The sequence below is a fragment of the Sus scrofa genome, chromosome 15 (genome assembly GCF_054392235.1).
Source record: "Sus scrofa isolate SSC_HxYL_T2T_F1_AM1 chromosome 15, Sscrofa_HxYL_maternal_Yorkshire_Landrace_v2.0, whole genome shotgun sequence".
Classification (NCBI taxonomy): domain Eukaryota; kingdom Metazoa; phylum Chordata; class Mammalia; order Artiodactyla; family Suidae; genus Sus; species Sus scrofa.
In genome coordinates this window covers 146,377,253-146,395,158 of record NC_139397.1, presented here as the reverse complement: position 1 = coordinate 146,395,158, position 17,906 = coordinate 146,377,253, and the positions used below count along the sequence as shown (strand labels likewise).

General features: G+C 45.5%; 1 protein-coding gene across 24 annotated transcripts in view; it reads right to left on the bottom strand.

The window, feature by feature from the left end:
* The window catches only part of ARMC9 (armadillo repeat containing 9), a 170,559-nt gene that overhangs the window by 39,811 nt on the left and 112,842 nt on the right, over window positions 1-17,906 (bottom strand). For 3 of the 24 annotated variants that reach the window (XR_014830205.1, XR_014830204.1, XR_014830203.1), the window contains one exon: window positions 13,807-13,975. The exons of 18 other annotated variants lie outside the window; for them this stretch is intronic. Coding sequence is in view for 3 of the 6 variants with exons in the window: in XM_085000648.1 (XP_084856774.1) it covers window positions 10,961-10,969 (9 nt within the window). In the remaining 3 variants the exon portion in view is untranslated. Of the gene's footprint in view, window positions 1-9,596; window positions 10,970-13,806; window positions 13,976-17,906 lie in introns of those variants that run through there. 3 more of the 24 variants (XM_085000649.1, XM_085000652.1, XM_085000648.1) reach the window with 2 other exon arrangements.

Below are 17,906 nucleotides of genomic sequence, written 5' to 3'. Positions count from 1 at the left end.
GGATTCAGCAAAAGCCATTCTAAGAGGAAAGTTTATATCAATACAGGCCTACCTCAGGAAACAAGAAAAAGCTCAAATAAACAACCTACCTTTACATCTTTAGCAGATAGAAAGAGAACAGACAAGACCTAAAGTTAGCAGACAGAAAGAAATCATAAAGATCAGAGCAGAAATCAATGAAATAGAAATGAAGAAAACCTTAGAAAAGATCAATGAAACAAAAAGCTGGTTCTTTGAAAAGATCAACAAAATTGATACACCCTTAGTCAGACTTACAAAGAAAAAAAGAGAGAGGATTCAAATCAATAAAATTGGAAATGAAAAAGGAGAAGTAACAACAGACATCACAGAAATACAAAGAACCATGAGAAAAAAAAAAAAAAGAAATACAAGGGACCATAAGAGACTACTATATGCAACCATACATCAATAAAACGGAAAACCTAGAAGAAACGGACAAATTCTTAGAAAAGTACAATCTTCCAAGACTAAACCAAGATGAAACAGAAAACATGAACGGACCAATCACAAGAACTGAAATTGAAACTGGGATTAAAAAACTTCCAACAAACAAAAGCCCAGGACCAGATGGCTTCACAGGAGAATTCTACCAAACATTTAGAGAAGAGTTAACACCTCTCCTTCTGAAACCATTCCAAAAAGTTGCAGAGGAAGGGACACTCCCAAACTCATTCTATGAGGCCACCATCACCTGATACCAAAACCAAACAAAGATACCACAGAAAAAGAAAGTACAGGCCAATTTCATGGATGAACATAGATGCAAAAATCCTCAACAAAATACTAGCAAACCAAATCCAACAATACATTAAAAGGACTGTACATCGTGATCAAGTGGGGTTTATCTCAGGGATGCAAGGATTCTTCAATATCTGCAAATCCATCAGTGTGATACACCACATTAACAAACTGAAGAATAAAAACCATATGATTCTCAATAGACATAGAAAAAGACTTTGACAAAATCCAACACCCATTTCTGATAAAAACCCTTCAGAAATTGGGCATAGAGGGAACCTACCTCAACATAATAAAGGCCATAGATGACGAACCCACAGCTAACACCATTCTCAATGGTGAAAGCTGAAAGAATTCCCACTGAGATCAGGAACAAGACAAGAATGCCCACTCTTGCCACTACTAATCAACATAGTTTTGGAAGTCCTAGCCACAGCAATCAGAGAAGTTAAAGAAATAAAAGAATCCAAATTGGAAAGGAAGAAGTAAAACTATCACTATTTACAGATGACATAATATTATACCTAGAGAATCCTAAGGACTCGGCCAGAAAACTGTCAGAGCTCATCCATGAATTTGGCAAAGTCGCAGGATACAAAATTAATACACAGAAATTGACTGCATTTCTATATACTAACAATGAAAGATCAGAAAGAGAAATCTGGGAAGCAATCCCGTTTACCATTGCATCCAAAAGAATAAAATACTTAGGAATAAACCTACCTAAAGAGACAAAAGACCTGTACTCTGAAAACTACAAGACACTGATAAAAGAAATCAGAGATGACACAAATAGATGGAAAGACACACCATGCTCTTGGATTGGAAGAGTCAATATTATCAAAGTGACTATACTACCCAAGGCAATCTATAGATTCCATGCAATCCCTAACAAATTACCAAAGACATTTTTCACAGAACTCTAACAAAATAGTTTAAAGTTTGTTTGGAAGCAAAAAAGACCCAGAATAGCCAAAGCCATCCTGAAAAAGAAAAATGCAGCTGGAGGAATCAGGCTCCCGGACTTCAGACTATACTACAAAGCAACAGTCATCAAAACTGTATGGTACTGGCATGAAGACAGAAATATAGACCAGTGGAACAAGATAGAAAGCCCAGAATTAAACCCATGCACCTACAGCCAACTAATCTATGACAAAGGAGGCAAGAAGATACAATGGAGAAAAGACAGCTTGTTCAAAAAATGGTGCTGGGAAAACTGGACAGCCACATGGAAAAGAATCAAATTAGAACACTCCCTAACACCATACACAAAAACAAACTCAAAATGGATTAAAGACCTAGATATAAGACCAGATAATACCATAAAACACTTAGATGAAAACACAGGCCAAACACTCTCCGACATAAACAACAGCAACATCTTCTCAGATCCATCTCCTAGATTAATGACAATAAAACAAAAATAAACAGGAGTTCCCTGTCGTGGCACAGTGGTTAGTGAATCCGACTATGAACCATGAGGTTGTGGGTTTGATCCCTGCCCTTGCTCAGTGGGTTAACGATCCAGCGTTGCCGTGAGCTGTGGTGTAGGTTGCAGACGCGGCTCGGATCCCATGTTGCTGTGGCTGTGGCGTAGGCTGGCACTACACAGCTCCGATTAGACCCCTAGCCTGGGAATCTCCATATGTCGCGAGAGTGGCCCAAGAAATGGCAAAAAGACAAAAAAAAACAAAAAACACAAAACAAAACAAAACAAAAAAACCAAAAATAAACAAATGGGACTTAATTAAACTTAAAAGTTTCTGCACAGCAAAGGAAATCCTAAACAAAATGAAAAGACAACTCACAGAATGGGAGAAAATCTTTGCAAATGAATCGACTGACAAGGAATTAATCTCCAAAGTTTATAAACACCTCCTACAGCTCAAAGCAAAAAAAAAAAAAAAAAAAAAAAAACAAACAACCCTATCAAAAAATGGGCAGAAGATCTAAACAGACAATTCTCCAAAGACATATGGATGGCCAAAACACACATGAAATGTTCAACACCACTCATTATCAGTGAAATGCAAATCAAAACCACTATGAGTTACCACCTTATACCAGCCAGAATGGCCATCATCCAAAAGTGTACAAACAATAGGTTCTGGAGAGGGTGTGGAGAAAAAGGAATCCTAGTACAATGTCGGTGGGATTGTAAATTGGTGCAACCCCTGTGGAAAACATTATGGAGATTCCTTAGAAAACTAAAAATAGAACTACTGTTTGACCCAGCCATCCCACTCCTGGGCATCTATCTAGAGAAAACCATGACTCTCAAAGACACGTGTACTCCAATGTTCACTGCAGCATTATTTGCAATAGCCACGACATGGAAACAACCTAAATGTCCATCGACAGAGGAGTGGATAAAGACGATGTGGTACATGTACACAATAGAACATTACTCAGCCATTAAAAGGAAAGAAATAACGGCATTTGCAACAACATGGCGGGACCTAGAAACTATCATGCTAAGAGAAGTCAGTCAGGCAATGAGACACCAACATCAAATGCTATCACTGACATGTGGAATTTAAAAAAAGGATACGGTGAACTTCTTTGCAGAACAGATATTGACTCACAGACTTTGCAAAACTTACGGTTTCCAAATGAGACAGTTTGGGGGGTGGGGGGATGCACTGAGGGTTTGGGATGGACATGCGTGGAATTTGGTTGTGATGATTGTTGTACACCTATACATGTAATAAAATTCATTAAGTATTAAAAAAATAAAAATAAAAGAGAATATCATAAATCAACTATAATAAAAAAATTCAAAAAAAGAAACAAATTGCATGATCATAGTACTGGATGAAGAAAAAGCATTTCAAAATTCAACACCCATGTATGACAAACACCCTCAGAAAATAGGAATAGTGGGACACTTAACAAAGAACATCTACAGAAAACCTATACCTAACCTTATACTTAGTGAAAGACTCGATGCGTCCCCCTAAGACTGGGAACAAGGAGGGATTTCAATGCTCGCCATTCTTAGTGCTAGAAGTTCTAGCCAGAGAAATAAGGGGGGAAAAAACCCACAAGGAAATAAGAAGCATACAGATCAGAAAGGAAAAACAGAATTGTCTCTATTTGCAGATGACATGACTATGTAGAAAATCCCAAGGAAGTGACCTCCTAAAACTCACCAAACTAATAAGTGAGTTCAGCAAAATCACAGGATATAAAACAAACACGCAAAAATCAATTTATATATACTAGTAATGAACTTTAAGACCCTTAAAATAAAAATACAATATAATTTATAACTGGTTATACACACACAAAATAAAAAAAAATGCCTAGGTGTAAATCTAACAAAACATATATAGGACTTGTATGCTGAGAACTACAAACCATTAACAAAGAAGTCAAAGGAAATCTAAATAAATAGAAAGATATACTTGGTTCATGAATTAGAAAATCCAAAAGAGTTAAAATGTCAATTTTCTCCAAAGCAATATACAAGTTTAAGGTAATTTCTATAAAAAGCCCAGCAAGATTTTTCTGTAGAAGGATATAAGACTATTCTAACATTTATATAGAAAGAGCAAAGGAACTAGAATAGCTCAGACAATACTGAAAAAGAAGAAGGAGGTGGGAGGATTGGTCTGCCTGCTTTCAAGACTTATTGTGGGCGAAGATGCTGTCCACCATTTCAGCAAACAAAGGATGCTGTGGCCATAAAGTCATCAGCCACTGCAGCCGCCCCTGCAGGCGCACCCTGAGGGGAATTCAGGATGGAGAAACAAAACCAAACGAAACAAAAAAAACAGGATACTGGCCCTAGATAGTTAAGATGCATATCCAAGGAATAATTTCATTCAGTCCAGACTCCTGTACCTTCCCGTACATAGAAAAGCACTAAAATCATTAACTTGAGATGTCTTTTTTGTGTGTGATTAGTGGTAATCTTTTGATGTTACATTTCCCCACTCCCACCCCAGCAAAGACTCCTATTATATCCTGGTTTCTCCCTTACCTCTTTGGAGCAGTTCCTCAGGGCTAACAGAGAGGCTGTCTCCTGGTCTATGGCCCTCAGTAAGGTCCCCGAATAAAACATAACTCTCAACTTTTAGCTGTGCATTTTTTTCCCAGTCGACATTATATAGCTACAGGAATCAAGACTATGTGGTATTGGGAGTTCCCATTGTAGCTCATTGGGTTAAGGACCCAACCTAATGTTCGATGCAGGTTCGATCCCTGGCCTTGCTCAGTGGGTTAAGGATCTGGCATTCCCGCAAGCTTCGGCAATCCCCCGTTGCCGTGGCTGTGCCGTAGGCTGGCAGGTGCAGCTCCAATTTGACTCCTAGCCTGGGAACTTCCATATGACAGGGGGAAAAAGAAAAAAAAGACGAGCATTGATGGAAGGAGAGACAGATCAACTGAAAAGAATAGAGAACTCTGAAGCAGATCTACACAAATATGCCCAACTGATTTTTTGACAAAGGTGCAAAAACTATTCAATAGCGGAAGGACAGCCTTTTCAACAAAGGTTCTGGAGCAAGTGGACATGCATAGGAAAAAAATGAACCTTATTCTAATTCTCATGTCTTACATAAAAATCAAATCAAAATGGACCATGGACCTAAAGGTAAAACTAACTAATAGAAAAAGTAGGAGCGGGAGTTCCCATCATGGCTCATTGGTAACAAATCTGACTAGTATCTGTGAGGACGAGGTTTGATCCCTGACCTCGCTCAGAGGGTTAAGGATCTGGCATTGCTGTGAGCTGTGGTGTAGGTCACAGACCAGGCTCGGATCCCGAGTTGCTGTGGCTCTGGTGTAGGCCAGCAGCTCTAACTCCGGTTAGACCCCTAGCCTGGGAACCTCCATATGCCACAGGTTTGGCCCTAAAAAAATGAAAAAAGAAAAAGTAGGAAGAAATCTTTAGGAGCCATTGTTAGCCAAAGAGTTCTTATACTTGATATCAAAAGTATATTCCATAAAAGGAAATTTTTGATAAATTGTATTTTTATTGAAATTTTAAATGAAACTTTTGTTCTGTGAAAGACTTTGTTAAGAGGACAAAAAGAAAAGCTATGGACTGGGAGAAAATATTTGGAAATCACACATCAGACAAAGGACTAGTATGTAAACATATAAAATATATAAAGACCTCTCAAAACTCACCAGCAAAAAACCCAAACAATCCAATTAGAATATGGGCAAAAGATACGGAGACATTTCCCTAAAGAGGACAAGTAGATGGCAAATAAGCAGAAGAAAATGCTCAATGTCATTAGCCATTAGGAAAATACACTTAAAACCACAGTGAGTCACTCCATACCTATCAGAATGGCGAAGTTAAAACATGGTAGAGACATCAAATGCTGGTGAGGATGCAGAGAAACCGGATCACACATACACTGCTATGGGAACACAAAACTGGTACAGACCCTCTGGAAACCAGCTTGGCAGTTTCTTAAAAAGCGAACCATGCAGCTACGTATGACCTAGCAATTATGCTCTTGGGCATTTATCCCAGAAAAATGGAAACTTACGGTCATACAAAAAAATCTGTACACGAATGTTCACGGCAGCTTTATTTGTAATCACCCCAAACTGGGGACAGCAGACGACCTTCCACAGGAGACCGTTTACACAAAGTCTGGTCCAGCCACACCATGAACTATTGATACACATGCACGTGGATGAATTGCTAGTGAACTACGTTCTGTGAAAAAAGCCAGTTCTCAGTGGTGATAGTCTTATGATTCCACTTATATAACATTCTTTTTTTTTTTTTTTTTTTCTTTTTGGCTGCACCATGCAGAAGTTCCCAGGCTGGGGATCAAACCCACATCACAGTATGACCCAAGCCACTGCACTGAAAACACTGGGTCCTTAACCTGCTGAACCACCAGGGAACTCCTTATATAACATTCTTGAAATGACAAAATTATGGAAATGGAGAACAGGGCTTAAGGGGGGGAATGGGGGACGTGGCTATAAAAGGGATCCCGCGGTACTGAAATCTTCTGGGTCTCAAAGGCGTCGGTGTTAATAGCCAGGTTGTGGTGTTACACTGTAGTTTTGTGAAATGTTACCAGTGGGTGGAACTGGGTAAAGGGTACACAGGATGCTTTTCTATAATTATGTGAATCTACATTTATCTCAAAATAAAAAGTTTTCAAATATACAAAAAGAGAGAGGTCAAAAACAAAATAATAGTATATATGAACCATCCCGTGTCTAATCAGATGCAGCTGAGCGGCGTGCGTGGTGAAGGGGGACCTGCAGTGCTCCTTCCCGCTCCCTCCTGGACTTCTGAGATGACACTGTCCTTTGCAGTTTAAACTATAAAGATCAAGGAGTTCCCGTCATGTCACAGGGGAAGCGAATCCGACTAGGAACCATGAGGTTGCGGGTTCAATCCCTGGCCTTGCTCAGTGGGTGAAGGACTTGGCGTTGCCATGAGCTGTGGTGTAGGTTGCAGATGTGGCTCGGGTCTGGCGTTACTGTGGCTGTGGTGCAGGCCAGTGGTTACAGCTCTGCTTGGACCCCTAGCCAGGGAACGTCCTTATGCCGTGGGTGCGGCCCTAGAAAAAAAAAAAGACAAAATAAAATAAAGATCAATACAAAACAGACCAGATCTAGAGTTCCCGCTGTGGCACAGTGGGTTAAGGATCTGACTGCAGTGGCTTGGGTGGCTGCAGAGGAGTGGGTTCAAGGCACAGCAGGTTCAATCCCTGGCCCAGGAAGTTCCTCATGCCTTGGGTGCGGGCAAAACCTTCCCCTCCGCCGTACTCTCCTCCAGACACACAAAAGCAGCCCAGACCTGATGGAGTTAGAAACTAAGGCAGGAATGTGAAGGGGGAGGGGCCTGGAGGGGCTGGCAGTTCTGGGGCCGGTCCGGTCTCAGGGCGGAGGGGTGCCCCAAGCTGGGTGACAGTGGTTTCTGAGATCATCTCACCAGCCCTTCCCCATTCCTCACCCACTCAACCAGGGCGAACTGCTTCCTCTAAACCTGCCAACAGGAAGAGAAGGCTCTGTCTAGTCTGCAAACTGTCCCCGTCATTTTCAAACTAATTTCCGGTCGTTTTGGATGCCCTAGTTTTTTGTGAACTTGATTTATCTGAGTCAGTTTCCAAGGGACCCAAAGGCCCAGATTCCTATGAGCACTGCCTCTGGGTAGGGCTGTCCTGGGGCTCAGCCCTGTCTCCCAAGGCCCTCTTCACCACACAGTCAGTGCCATCTGCCACCACCAGACGCGGTCACCCAGGACGGGATGTCTTAGGAAAAAGAGGATTCGACTTATTCTAGGTGGCCCCCCAGAGCGGGCTAAGAGGCAGGTTCCGGTCCAACCAGAGCCTTTCCTAAAGCCCACGCTGTCTCACTTGAGGGACGGGCTGCTGAGGAGACACTCCTGCCATGTCTTATGTCTGAGAGCCCTTATTTGATGACCTCTAACCACAGAACCACTGGGGAGCCTGCCTTGCATTGCCACAGTCCTTTCCCTTGGCTCTCACGGTGACTCCGTGTGGGTTCCTTCTATTACACCTGTTTCGTCTGATGTGGCAACTGAGTGGGAGAGAAGCGGCAAGTCCACAGTACAGCCTGGCTTGGAGGCTCAGAGCCTGGACTTGCAGCTCGGGGCAGCCCCCTCATGCCCAGATTTTCCTTCCTTCCTTCCTTCCTTTCTAATGGCCACACCTGCAGCATATGGAGGTTCCCGGACTGGGATTGAATCAGAGCTGCAGCTGCCAGCCTGCACCACAGCCATGGCAACACTGGATCTGAGCCATGTCTGCGACTTACGCCACAGCTTGTGGCAACACCAGATCCTTAACCCATTGAGCAAGGTGGGATCAAACCCACATTCTCATCGACACTATGTCAGGTTTGTAACCACTGCAATGAGCCCCAATGGAACTTCTCTTTTGTTGTTGTTGTTGTTGCTTTTTTTTTTTTTTTTGCCACACCTGTGGCATGAGGATATTCTGGGATGCAACCCAAGCCATGGCAACGACCTGAGTGCCACAGCAGTAACTACGCCAGATCCTTAACCTCCTGAGCCGCCAGGGACCTCCTTCCCAGATCTGACTCAGCCTGCGGGGAGGCCTGTTTCTAAGGAGGCACAGGCTGGACTGACTGGGTCTTCTGAGGCCTGAGCCTCCTCAGCGCCCGACTGAGACTGTGCTCGGGGCAGAGAGAGCAGAGAGGAGGGGCGAGGTCCCATTCTGGGGTCCACTGCCTCCTCCTCTCTCTTCCTGGCCTGGCTAATCCCCAAGGGAGAATCCACTCTTGTCCTACAAGGAACACCAGGTTCACGGCCAGCCAAGCCCCTGGTCCCAACACATTCTCTGTGCAAGGGCTGCAGCCCTCTCCTGCCGCTTCACCTGAGCCGGCAGCGCTGCCAAAGGCGAGTGCGCTGCCATCCTGAAATTTCACGCAGGGTTCCTTAAAGGTAACGCTGTCTCCGAGGCCCTCCCCAAGGTCAGGTCTGGGACGGCCAGGTAAGATTTTGTGCTGCTTCCTTGGTTTAGAGTTTATTTAGCTTAGCAAACTACCAACATCTTGGTGATCAAATGGTGTGTACATGATATGATGATTTTAGGAAGACGACTGCTCTTTGGGAGCAAAAGCGGTGGGTTCTGTGGTCAGAACGAGTGGCCCAGAGCTCTGGGCAGCGGAGGAGTGTTTCATCTTTTTTCTGGGGAATGATGCCTTGGAGGCACCAGCTGGAAATGGGCATGTGAATCTGAGTTTCACAGAGGTATGGGTGATACGGCACTTCCCTGCCAGGGTGAAATATGAAACGTTATGAAACAAAACACAAGTCCGCATTCCATTTCAATGAAAAATAAAAGGTCAATGGCTACCCGCAGTCAACGCCAGCACGAGTATTTCTTTACTCTGGACAACAAGTACATATGTAAGACATTCACCTGCAAACATACAAACTAGCAAACGTATTCCCGATCCCAAGTTAAAGCTAGATTTATTAACTTGCTCAAAAGCAAGTAAGAGATTCACTGAATATTTATTCAATTTTTAAGAAATTTCAAGCCAGTTGAAGCTGGTTTGTTCTTTTGGGGTGGGGGAAAGAGGGGGGCTGTGCCTGAGGCATACAGAAGTTCCTGGGCCAGGGATCGAACCCAAGTCACAGTGGTGACAATGCCAAATCCTTAACTGCTAAGCCACCAGGGAACTCCAAAGCTGTTTTTTGTTTTTTTTTTTAATTAAAAGTACTTCATAGCAGAGTTCCTTGGTGGCCTAGTGGTTAAGGATCTGGTGTGGCCACTGCTGTGGCGTGGGTTCGATCCCTGGCCCAGGCACTTCCATGTGCCTTGGGCTCAGCCAAAAAAAAAAAAAAAACAGTTACCAAAAGTACTTCATAGTTAAATTCATTGATAAATGGATAACCTCCCAAGACAAAATAGTTTCTACATTTGGTCCCTAGTAATACAACCCAAATTAAAGGTTAACTCAAGTCACAGTGTCATATGCCAGTGTGGGGCCAGAGAAAGACCTGGGGCACCCAGCCGACCTGCCCACCGCCTGGAGAATGTGCTTCCTCTGCCACAGCTTCTCTATTGGCAACATGCGGGCAAATATTCTCGGCGCTTTCAAAAATATTATGTTCATGTATGAGGCACAAATTAAGAAAAGGGATGTGAAAATCAATTTTTTTTTTTTTTTTTTGTCTTTTGTCTTTGTTGTTGTTGTTGTTGTTGTTATTGTTGCTATTTCTTGGGCCGCTCCCACGGCATATGGAGGTTCCCAGGCTAGGGGTTGAATCGGAGCTGTAGCCACCGGCCTACGCCAGAGCCACAGCAACTCGGGATCCGAGCCGTGTCTGCAACCTACACCACAGCTCACGGCAACGCCGGATCGTTAACCCACTGAGCAAGGGCAGGGACCGAACCCGCAACCTCATGGTTCCTAGTCGGATTCGTTAACCACTGCGCCACGACGGGAACTCCTGAAAATCAATATTAAGTTGATAGGTCCTGGTTATGAAAGTGTGGAGGGAGGCTCTGATTAGATGCAATTCTTGTTAGAACCGGAGTTTCTCCATCCAGCCAATGAGATCATCGGGCTGCCGCCTTTAAAATCATGACTTTCCAACTGAGGAAATTTCTACAGTTCTCTGATTTTGAAAAGCCATATGCTAGACAGACAGAAACAAGTTCTCATCGTAGTTTTTCCAAGAAACGCTGCTATCAGCGAGAAGGACATGGAGGCAGCATTAGGACTCCTGAAATGTAAAGAGCAGAAGTAAAATGAGCCAAACTCGATGAGCTGGAAAGTGCAATTTAACAAAGAGCAGCCAGAGCTTAATTCAATACTATTCAACCTGTTTCCAGCAACACCTGGGAAACCATACGCAGAGGGAGGTTGGGGAAGGCAGAGGAAACCACTAGATGCGGTGGGAAAACGATGCCTGCTGATAGGAGGGCACCGGGTCCACGTCTTCAGTCGGTGCCAAGTGGATGAAAACGATTGCGGAGGGATAAGAACTTTTTGAAACGGGCAGAGACCTAGAGGACCTCCAGTGACAAGTACGGCATCAGCCTTCTCCCTGCGAGAGAGGAGGCTGCTTTCCACCGGCGGCCCCCGGCTGAAGGGGGGAGAGCTGTCCTCGCCTCCCTCAAGGGCCAGCAGCTGGACGTGGCGACGCCCCGGGGCAGAACACACTGGGTAAACACGGCACCAGCCGCTTTGCTGGCTTTTCCGAGCTGCTTGTGAATTCCAACGAAACACGGCATATTTTGCAATCTGCTCTGTGGAGTAAGCAGGTGGCGGATAAGGAATTGCTGCAAGAATAAGAGCCTCGTTAGGGTGGGTTTGAAATCCCATTGTTGGGAGGAATTTTTCTAAAATTACTGGTCTTTATGTACTTTGGCAGAATGCATCAGATTACTGAAGGGAGAGCCGGGCGGATGACTGATTACTCCAAGAAATTAAGAATGCCTTATAAAAAAGGCACTTGAGCTGAGATGAATTTAGATGTTCTAATACGAAGCTTCCCCACAGCGGCCCGGTGATCTTATGACACGACAAGATTCTTAACTGCAGGCTTTAGATACATAATACTCCAGACAAACCAGATTCTAAGCAACTGGCCTGAAAACAAAACTAAGGTTGACCCCCTAAATGCATTTGAAAACTCAGATTCTTACAGATATAATGCAGAGAGCAGAATGCATTCAAGTCGTTTTACATATGACAAGTGAAAGTATCGAGTGTGTTTCCACTTGAAACACTTATAGGACTTCTACCCGCAGGGAAAATTTGAGACACCTTCTCAGCACGCTGAATTGGAAATCTCGCTCTTTGTGAAAATAAGGGAAAAACACTCCACATGGGAGAGAAAGGGTGGACCAAGGTGACCAGGCCGGCAGGGTGACCAACACGGTTCCCCTGGCGGAATGGACCGTTCTTGCAGCTTTCTCTGAGTGTGCGCCAGAACCGTGGATGGGAGCAGGTTCTGAATCCTCGAGGACCCGGTGCAATGCTGAGCTGCTCTAGACAGCAACTCCCCCGTCCGTAAAATGCCATTCCGGGGGGAATGACAGCCGGTTTTACAACCAGCCCAGTCCAGCAGCTGACCACGTGATAGAAACCAGACAAGTCCCAAGCTCCTTTACGTCCCTGGTGTCTTCCGATCCATTTAGCTGCTCAGCGTGCTTCCGAACTTCTGAGGTCTAAGTGGAAATTGCAAGATACACGGAGAGGATGGCAGCGTTGCTCTGAGAGAAGCTGAGCTTATTCAAATACGTAACATGCAGACTCAGAGGAGACTCAGAGGAAGTGAAAGACAGTAGAAAGCTTTGATGGGACAGAGGGAGGAAGCCAACATCAAAGCAGGGTCCAGACCCTGAGCCTCATGCAGACAAGGGAGACTCAGGTAGCCTGAGCCGTGGTTCCTTCCAAACAGGGGTACCGAGTGCGCTCAGCAGATGGGGGGCGGGCACGGCGCTCGGGGGAAGCCACAGACCCTAGATCGGGTGTATCGCCCTCCAACCGGGGTGAGCAGGGTGGCTTGCTAACAAGCCAGAAACCACAGCCCCAGAACTGGAAACATGCCCCTGAGACAATGAAGGCATTTTCTTACACATCAGTAAGAATGTCATAAGGAAAAACTATTCTTCAATAAACCACATACGTTCTGAAATAATGTTCAGATGAATCTCAAAATCCTCATAGAATCTATAAGGAGGAGATTTGGAAAGTAAGGACTTGTGTTTCTCAAGCTCTTTGAGGAGGGGGCATGGGTGGGGTGGGGGCTGGGTTAAGAATCTGAATCTGCTTTTTCAGGAAAAACCTCCCACGGCAGCTGTTACAGGAAGTCTGAGCTGGGAACAGCCTCCCTCCCCTCTTTTTCCCACTGAGGGTGTCCATCTTTCTCCCCCATTGTCTCCACCCCCAGCTCCTTCCTGGCCATGCACCGCCCTCGGCTCCAGCCCTGGTCGGGCACCCCAGGGAGAACCCTACCCGAGCAGACTTTCACCTGCAACAATCTGGTCTACCTAGAGATTGTGACGATAAGGTCAAAACTGGCCGCCGCGCACTGCGTCCGTGCCAGCGCTTTACAGGGGCTAATGCATTCGATTCGCAAAACCATCTGATGAGACGGGCGTTCAGTTATACTTTACAGATGAGAATACTGAGGTCCGGAGGAGTTAACCAACCTGCCCCAGGCCACAGGGCTTGCCAAGTGGTAGCGAAGGATTGAACCCCAGGCAAGCCCGATTGCTGGCACTTCTCTGTATTTACATTCCAACACACTCTCTCTCTCTCTCTCTCTCTCTCTCTCTCTCTCTTTTTTTTTGTCTTTTTGCCATTTCTTGGGCCGCTCCCACGGCATATGGAGGTTCCCAGGCTAGGGATCTCATCGGAGCTGTAGCTGCCAGGCTACGCCAGAGCCACAGCAACGTAGGATCCGAGCCGCGTCCTCGACCCACACCACAGCTCACAGCAACACCAGATCTTTAACCCACTGAGCAAGGCCAGGGACCGAACCCGCAACCTCATGGTTCCTAGTCGGATTTGTTAACCACTGCGCCGTGACGGGAACTCCCCAACACTCACTCTTTTAACATTCAGTAGGTATTTATTATTTCCTGGGTCTGTTGAGGGTGCAGAGAGGCTTCTGTGCTTGGCCCTTGTCCGCTTGGACTTGGAATGGGGACACGGACAGCTCACATGATCGAATGCACACGTGAGAGGAGACGAGAATGTGATCCAAGAGCCCCGGGAGCTGCAACCATAAGGTATCAGGATATCAAGAGAGGGAGCTGGTCTTGGCTTTACCATGGCCCCCAGCCCACCCCCAAATGTTCTGGATTAGACTTATCCTCTAAGGAGGGAGGGGATAATATGTGTAGATATATGCACACACACAAAGGAAGGGACGGAAACTACTCTTTCTGTGTGTCCATCATGTGCCACAGATGAACTCACTGATCTCACAATTCTGTAGTACTTGTTTCTTTTTATAGATGAAGAAATGAAGCTAGTAATGAGAAAGGAAACAAAACAAACGAAAAAGAAAACACAAAAGTAGACTGGGGTCTCCCTGGGTGGGGTTTTACATACCACCATCAGCAACTTAGTTGTATTTGGTGATGGGGAGCATGGGAGTGTTGTCAAGAAGGAATCAAGTGAGGAGTTCCCGTTGTGGTGCAGTGGTTAACGAATCCGACTAGGAACCATGAGGTTGCGGGTTCGATCCCTGGCCTTGCTCAGTGGATTAAGGATCTGGCGTTGCCGTGAGCTGTGGTGTAGGTTGCAGACGAAGCTCGGATCCTGCGTTGCTGTGGCTCTGGCATAGGCCGGCAGCTGCAGCTTCGATGAGACCCCTAGCCTGGGAACCTCCATATGCCACGGGTGCGGCCCTAGAAAAGGTAAAAAGCCAAAAAAAAAAAAAAAAAAAAAGGAGGAATCAAGTGAAAGTGGAAACGGGTCCAGCCACTTTGGAGAGCAATCTGGCAGCTTCTGATAAAGATGAGACCCTCACACGGCAGCTAAGAGGATGAACTAGGACAGCACTTTTCAGTATGAATAAATCTAACACATGATGTTGAATGAAACGAGCAAGTCAGTAAATGGTTCCTGGAGTGCTGTGCCATTTATGCAAGCTTAAAGACCCTAAAACAACAAAGTACGTTGTTTAAGGGAACAGAAAGATATTCCGGAAGCACGGAAGGCCCCGTGGAATTTTCCACACCAGCTTCAAGGTGATGCTTAGTTCTGGGGTAGGTGACAGAGGAGAGGGTGAAGGGACAGATCCACAGAGGGTATTTCCCGCACTTTCTGGAACGTTTTAAATGTCCCCCAGTTTTAAAACTGAAGTGACCATGTCCCTGCACGAACCACATCCTGCTTCGGGAAGAGTCTGGGGGCCACGTGCTGCACAGGCTGGAGAGACTGGGATGGAGGCTTAAGCCAGGATGTGGAGCAGAAAAGGAAATGAGAGCTGAGAGAGAGCATGACGAGCCGCAGGGCCTGGAGGATGACAACAAGGACGAGGGAGAAGGAACAACCCCAGGTCACTTGGCCATTTAAGGGGTGTGGGCGCTTGGGCAAGCAGGCAATTTAATAACCTTAGTTTTGGTTAATGTCCACATTCGATTTGGAGCCGCTTAATGAATCTATACGTGTGGGACACTGGATAACTGGCTCATTTAGAGAAATGGAGCCTTGTACCCAGCAGGGTCAGGACCCCAACAGGGAAGGGTCCCTGATTCTAAGCTGAGTATTGTCTGGCTAAGCCTGAATGCCCCTTCAGCCTAGAAATCCATCACAGGCTACCTGGTCCCAGTGGCTCAAAGCTCAGTTCAAGCACAGGAACACGGGCCTGTCAACAACTCACTGACTTCACCTGGCAACTGTGGTTCTCATTGTGCCCCAGTAAATGGGCACTCTGAGCGACGGCTTCATGTCACTTTTCACTTAACGCCTGCCAACAGCTTCCCTCCTTTCTCGGAAGAAAAACGAACGTCCTTCTCGAGGCTCTAGGCAACCTGACCTTACCCTTCTCCTCCGACCCCGCCTCGTCTCCCTTCCGCATTCTCGCTGTTCCTAGAACACCCTCCACCTGCCTTACCTCAGCGCCTTGACATTCGCTGTTCCCAGGGTCCACCACGGGCTCCTCCCTCACGCCCTCCCTACTTCGTTGTTCTTAAGGCACCTGCCACCACTTGGTGTATTATATTTCTATTTGCTTATTTGCTTAAGGCCTGCTTTCTCCTGATGGGGGATCTGCTTTGCTCACCGATATGTCCCTGACCGCTTCCAGTTACAGGGACAGGCGAAGGTCAGGCAATTCCCTTCTGTACTCATCACAGACAAAATGTGACAAATTATGAAAAGCAATCATTGGGGCACCGTGGAAAATGACCAGGGGCAGGCAGCAACCTGAGAAGGGTTTGCCCACGGGGGAAGTGCTTTTGCACTTGGGCAAGAAGGGTATGTTACCTGGGGGAGCTCCTGTCTATTTCAGGTAGCAAAAAAACCATAGCTCCATCAGCTGAAGGTGCGGACTTGGCAGAGGGCAAGTGGCAGAGCAGCTCAAAGTTGAAGGGGGCTACCTGGAAGCAGGAGAGCCATGGGAGGACCAAGATAATAAAATCTCCAAGCATCCCTGGCTTACAGCTGAACTACAGATGCACGTAGAAAACCCCCCAGAGCTCAGAGAAAATGAGAAACTTGGGGAAACTTGAAGGTCTCCTGTGCTTTTTTTCTTTTCTTTCTTTTTTTTTTTTTTTTTTTTTTCTTTTTCTTTTTAGGGCTGCACTCGTGGCATATGGAGGTCCCCAGGCTAGGGGTCGAATTGGAGCTGTAGCCACCAGTCTACACTAGAGCCACAGCAACATCAGATCCGAGCTGCATCTGCAACCTACACCACAGCTCATAGCAACCCACTGAGCAAGGCCAGGGATCGAATCTGCAACCTCATGGTTGCTAGTCAGATTCGTTTCCACTGAGCCACGTCGGGAGCTCCTCCTGTGTTTTTAAATGCATTCCTTAACCTACACATAACTCAAGTGGCAGAAGGTGGCCACTTGAGGTAAGTCAACATAATCTTTGCTCCAATCTCTGATAGTTAAACTATGCAGAGAGACCTGTATGGCGAGGGAAATAATAAGCAGAGATACCGCTGGTTACAGGCCACAAGGGAGAGAGATCTCACAGTTAGAGACCAGGCAGGTTAACTAAAACAAACAAAATGACACTCAGGAGAATAAAATATAATCCAGAATCATTGCGACATATTTTCTGCCACGCCTCCTTTTCAACCGACAGTATTACTAGACGCTGGCCAACAGACAGAAAAATGCAACCTGTACTCAGGAAAGATCAAGTAGCCAAGAGAACCAACTTTGAGTGGGCCCAGATGCTGGACTTAGCAAAGACTTCAAAACAGCTATTATAAAGAATGTTTAAAGAATTAAAGGAGATATGTGCTCAAGAGTTACAGAAAAATACACTATTTTTTTTGTTGTGTGTCTTTTTAGGGCCACACCCGAGGCATATGGAGGTTCCCAGGCTAGGGGTCTATTCTAATGGGAGCTGTAGCCACTGGCCTACACCACAGCCATAGCAACGCTGGATCCTTGACCTGCTGAGCGAGGCCAGAGATTGAACCTGCAACCTCATGGTTCCTAGTCAGATTCGTTTCTGCTGTGCCATGACGGGATCTCAAAATATACTAAAAATGAGTGAAAAACAGTCAGTCTTGACAGGGAAATGGGCACTATAAAAAGGAACCAAATGGGAATTCTAGAGCTGAAAAGTGTAATAACTGAAACGAAAAATTCAGTGGATGGGCTGAACAGCAGGGATGAACTGGCAGAAGAATCAGTCAACTGGAAGATGGATCAACACAAATCTAGCTTAAAGAACCAAAAGAAAGAACACTGAAGAAAATGAAGAAAGCCTCAGTGATCTGTTAGATAATATCAAGTGTTCTAATACAAGTGTAATTTCTGGGAGAAGAAGGAGAGAGAGAAAGGAGCAGAAGAAAATTCGAATACACAATGGCCGAACCCTTGCCCAAATGTGGTGGAAAACGGTAGCTTACAGACCCCAAAGCTCAATGAATCCTAAAAAGGATAAATACAAAGAAAACTACACCCACAGACATCATCAGCACACTGAGAAGTGCCCACACTGAAGAACAAAAACAT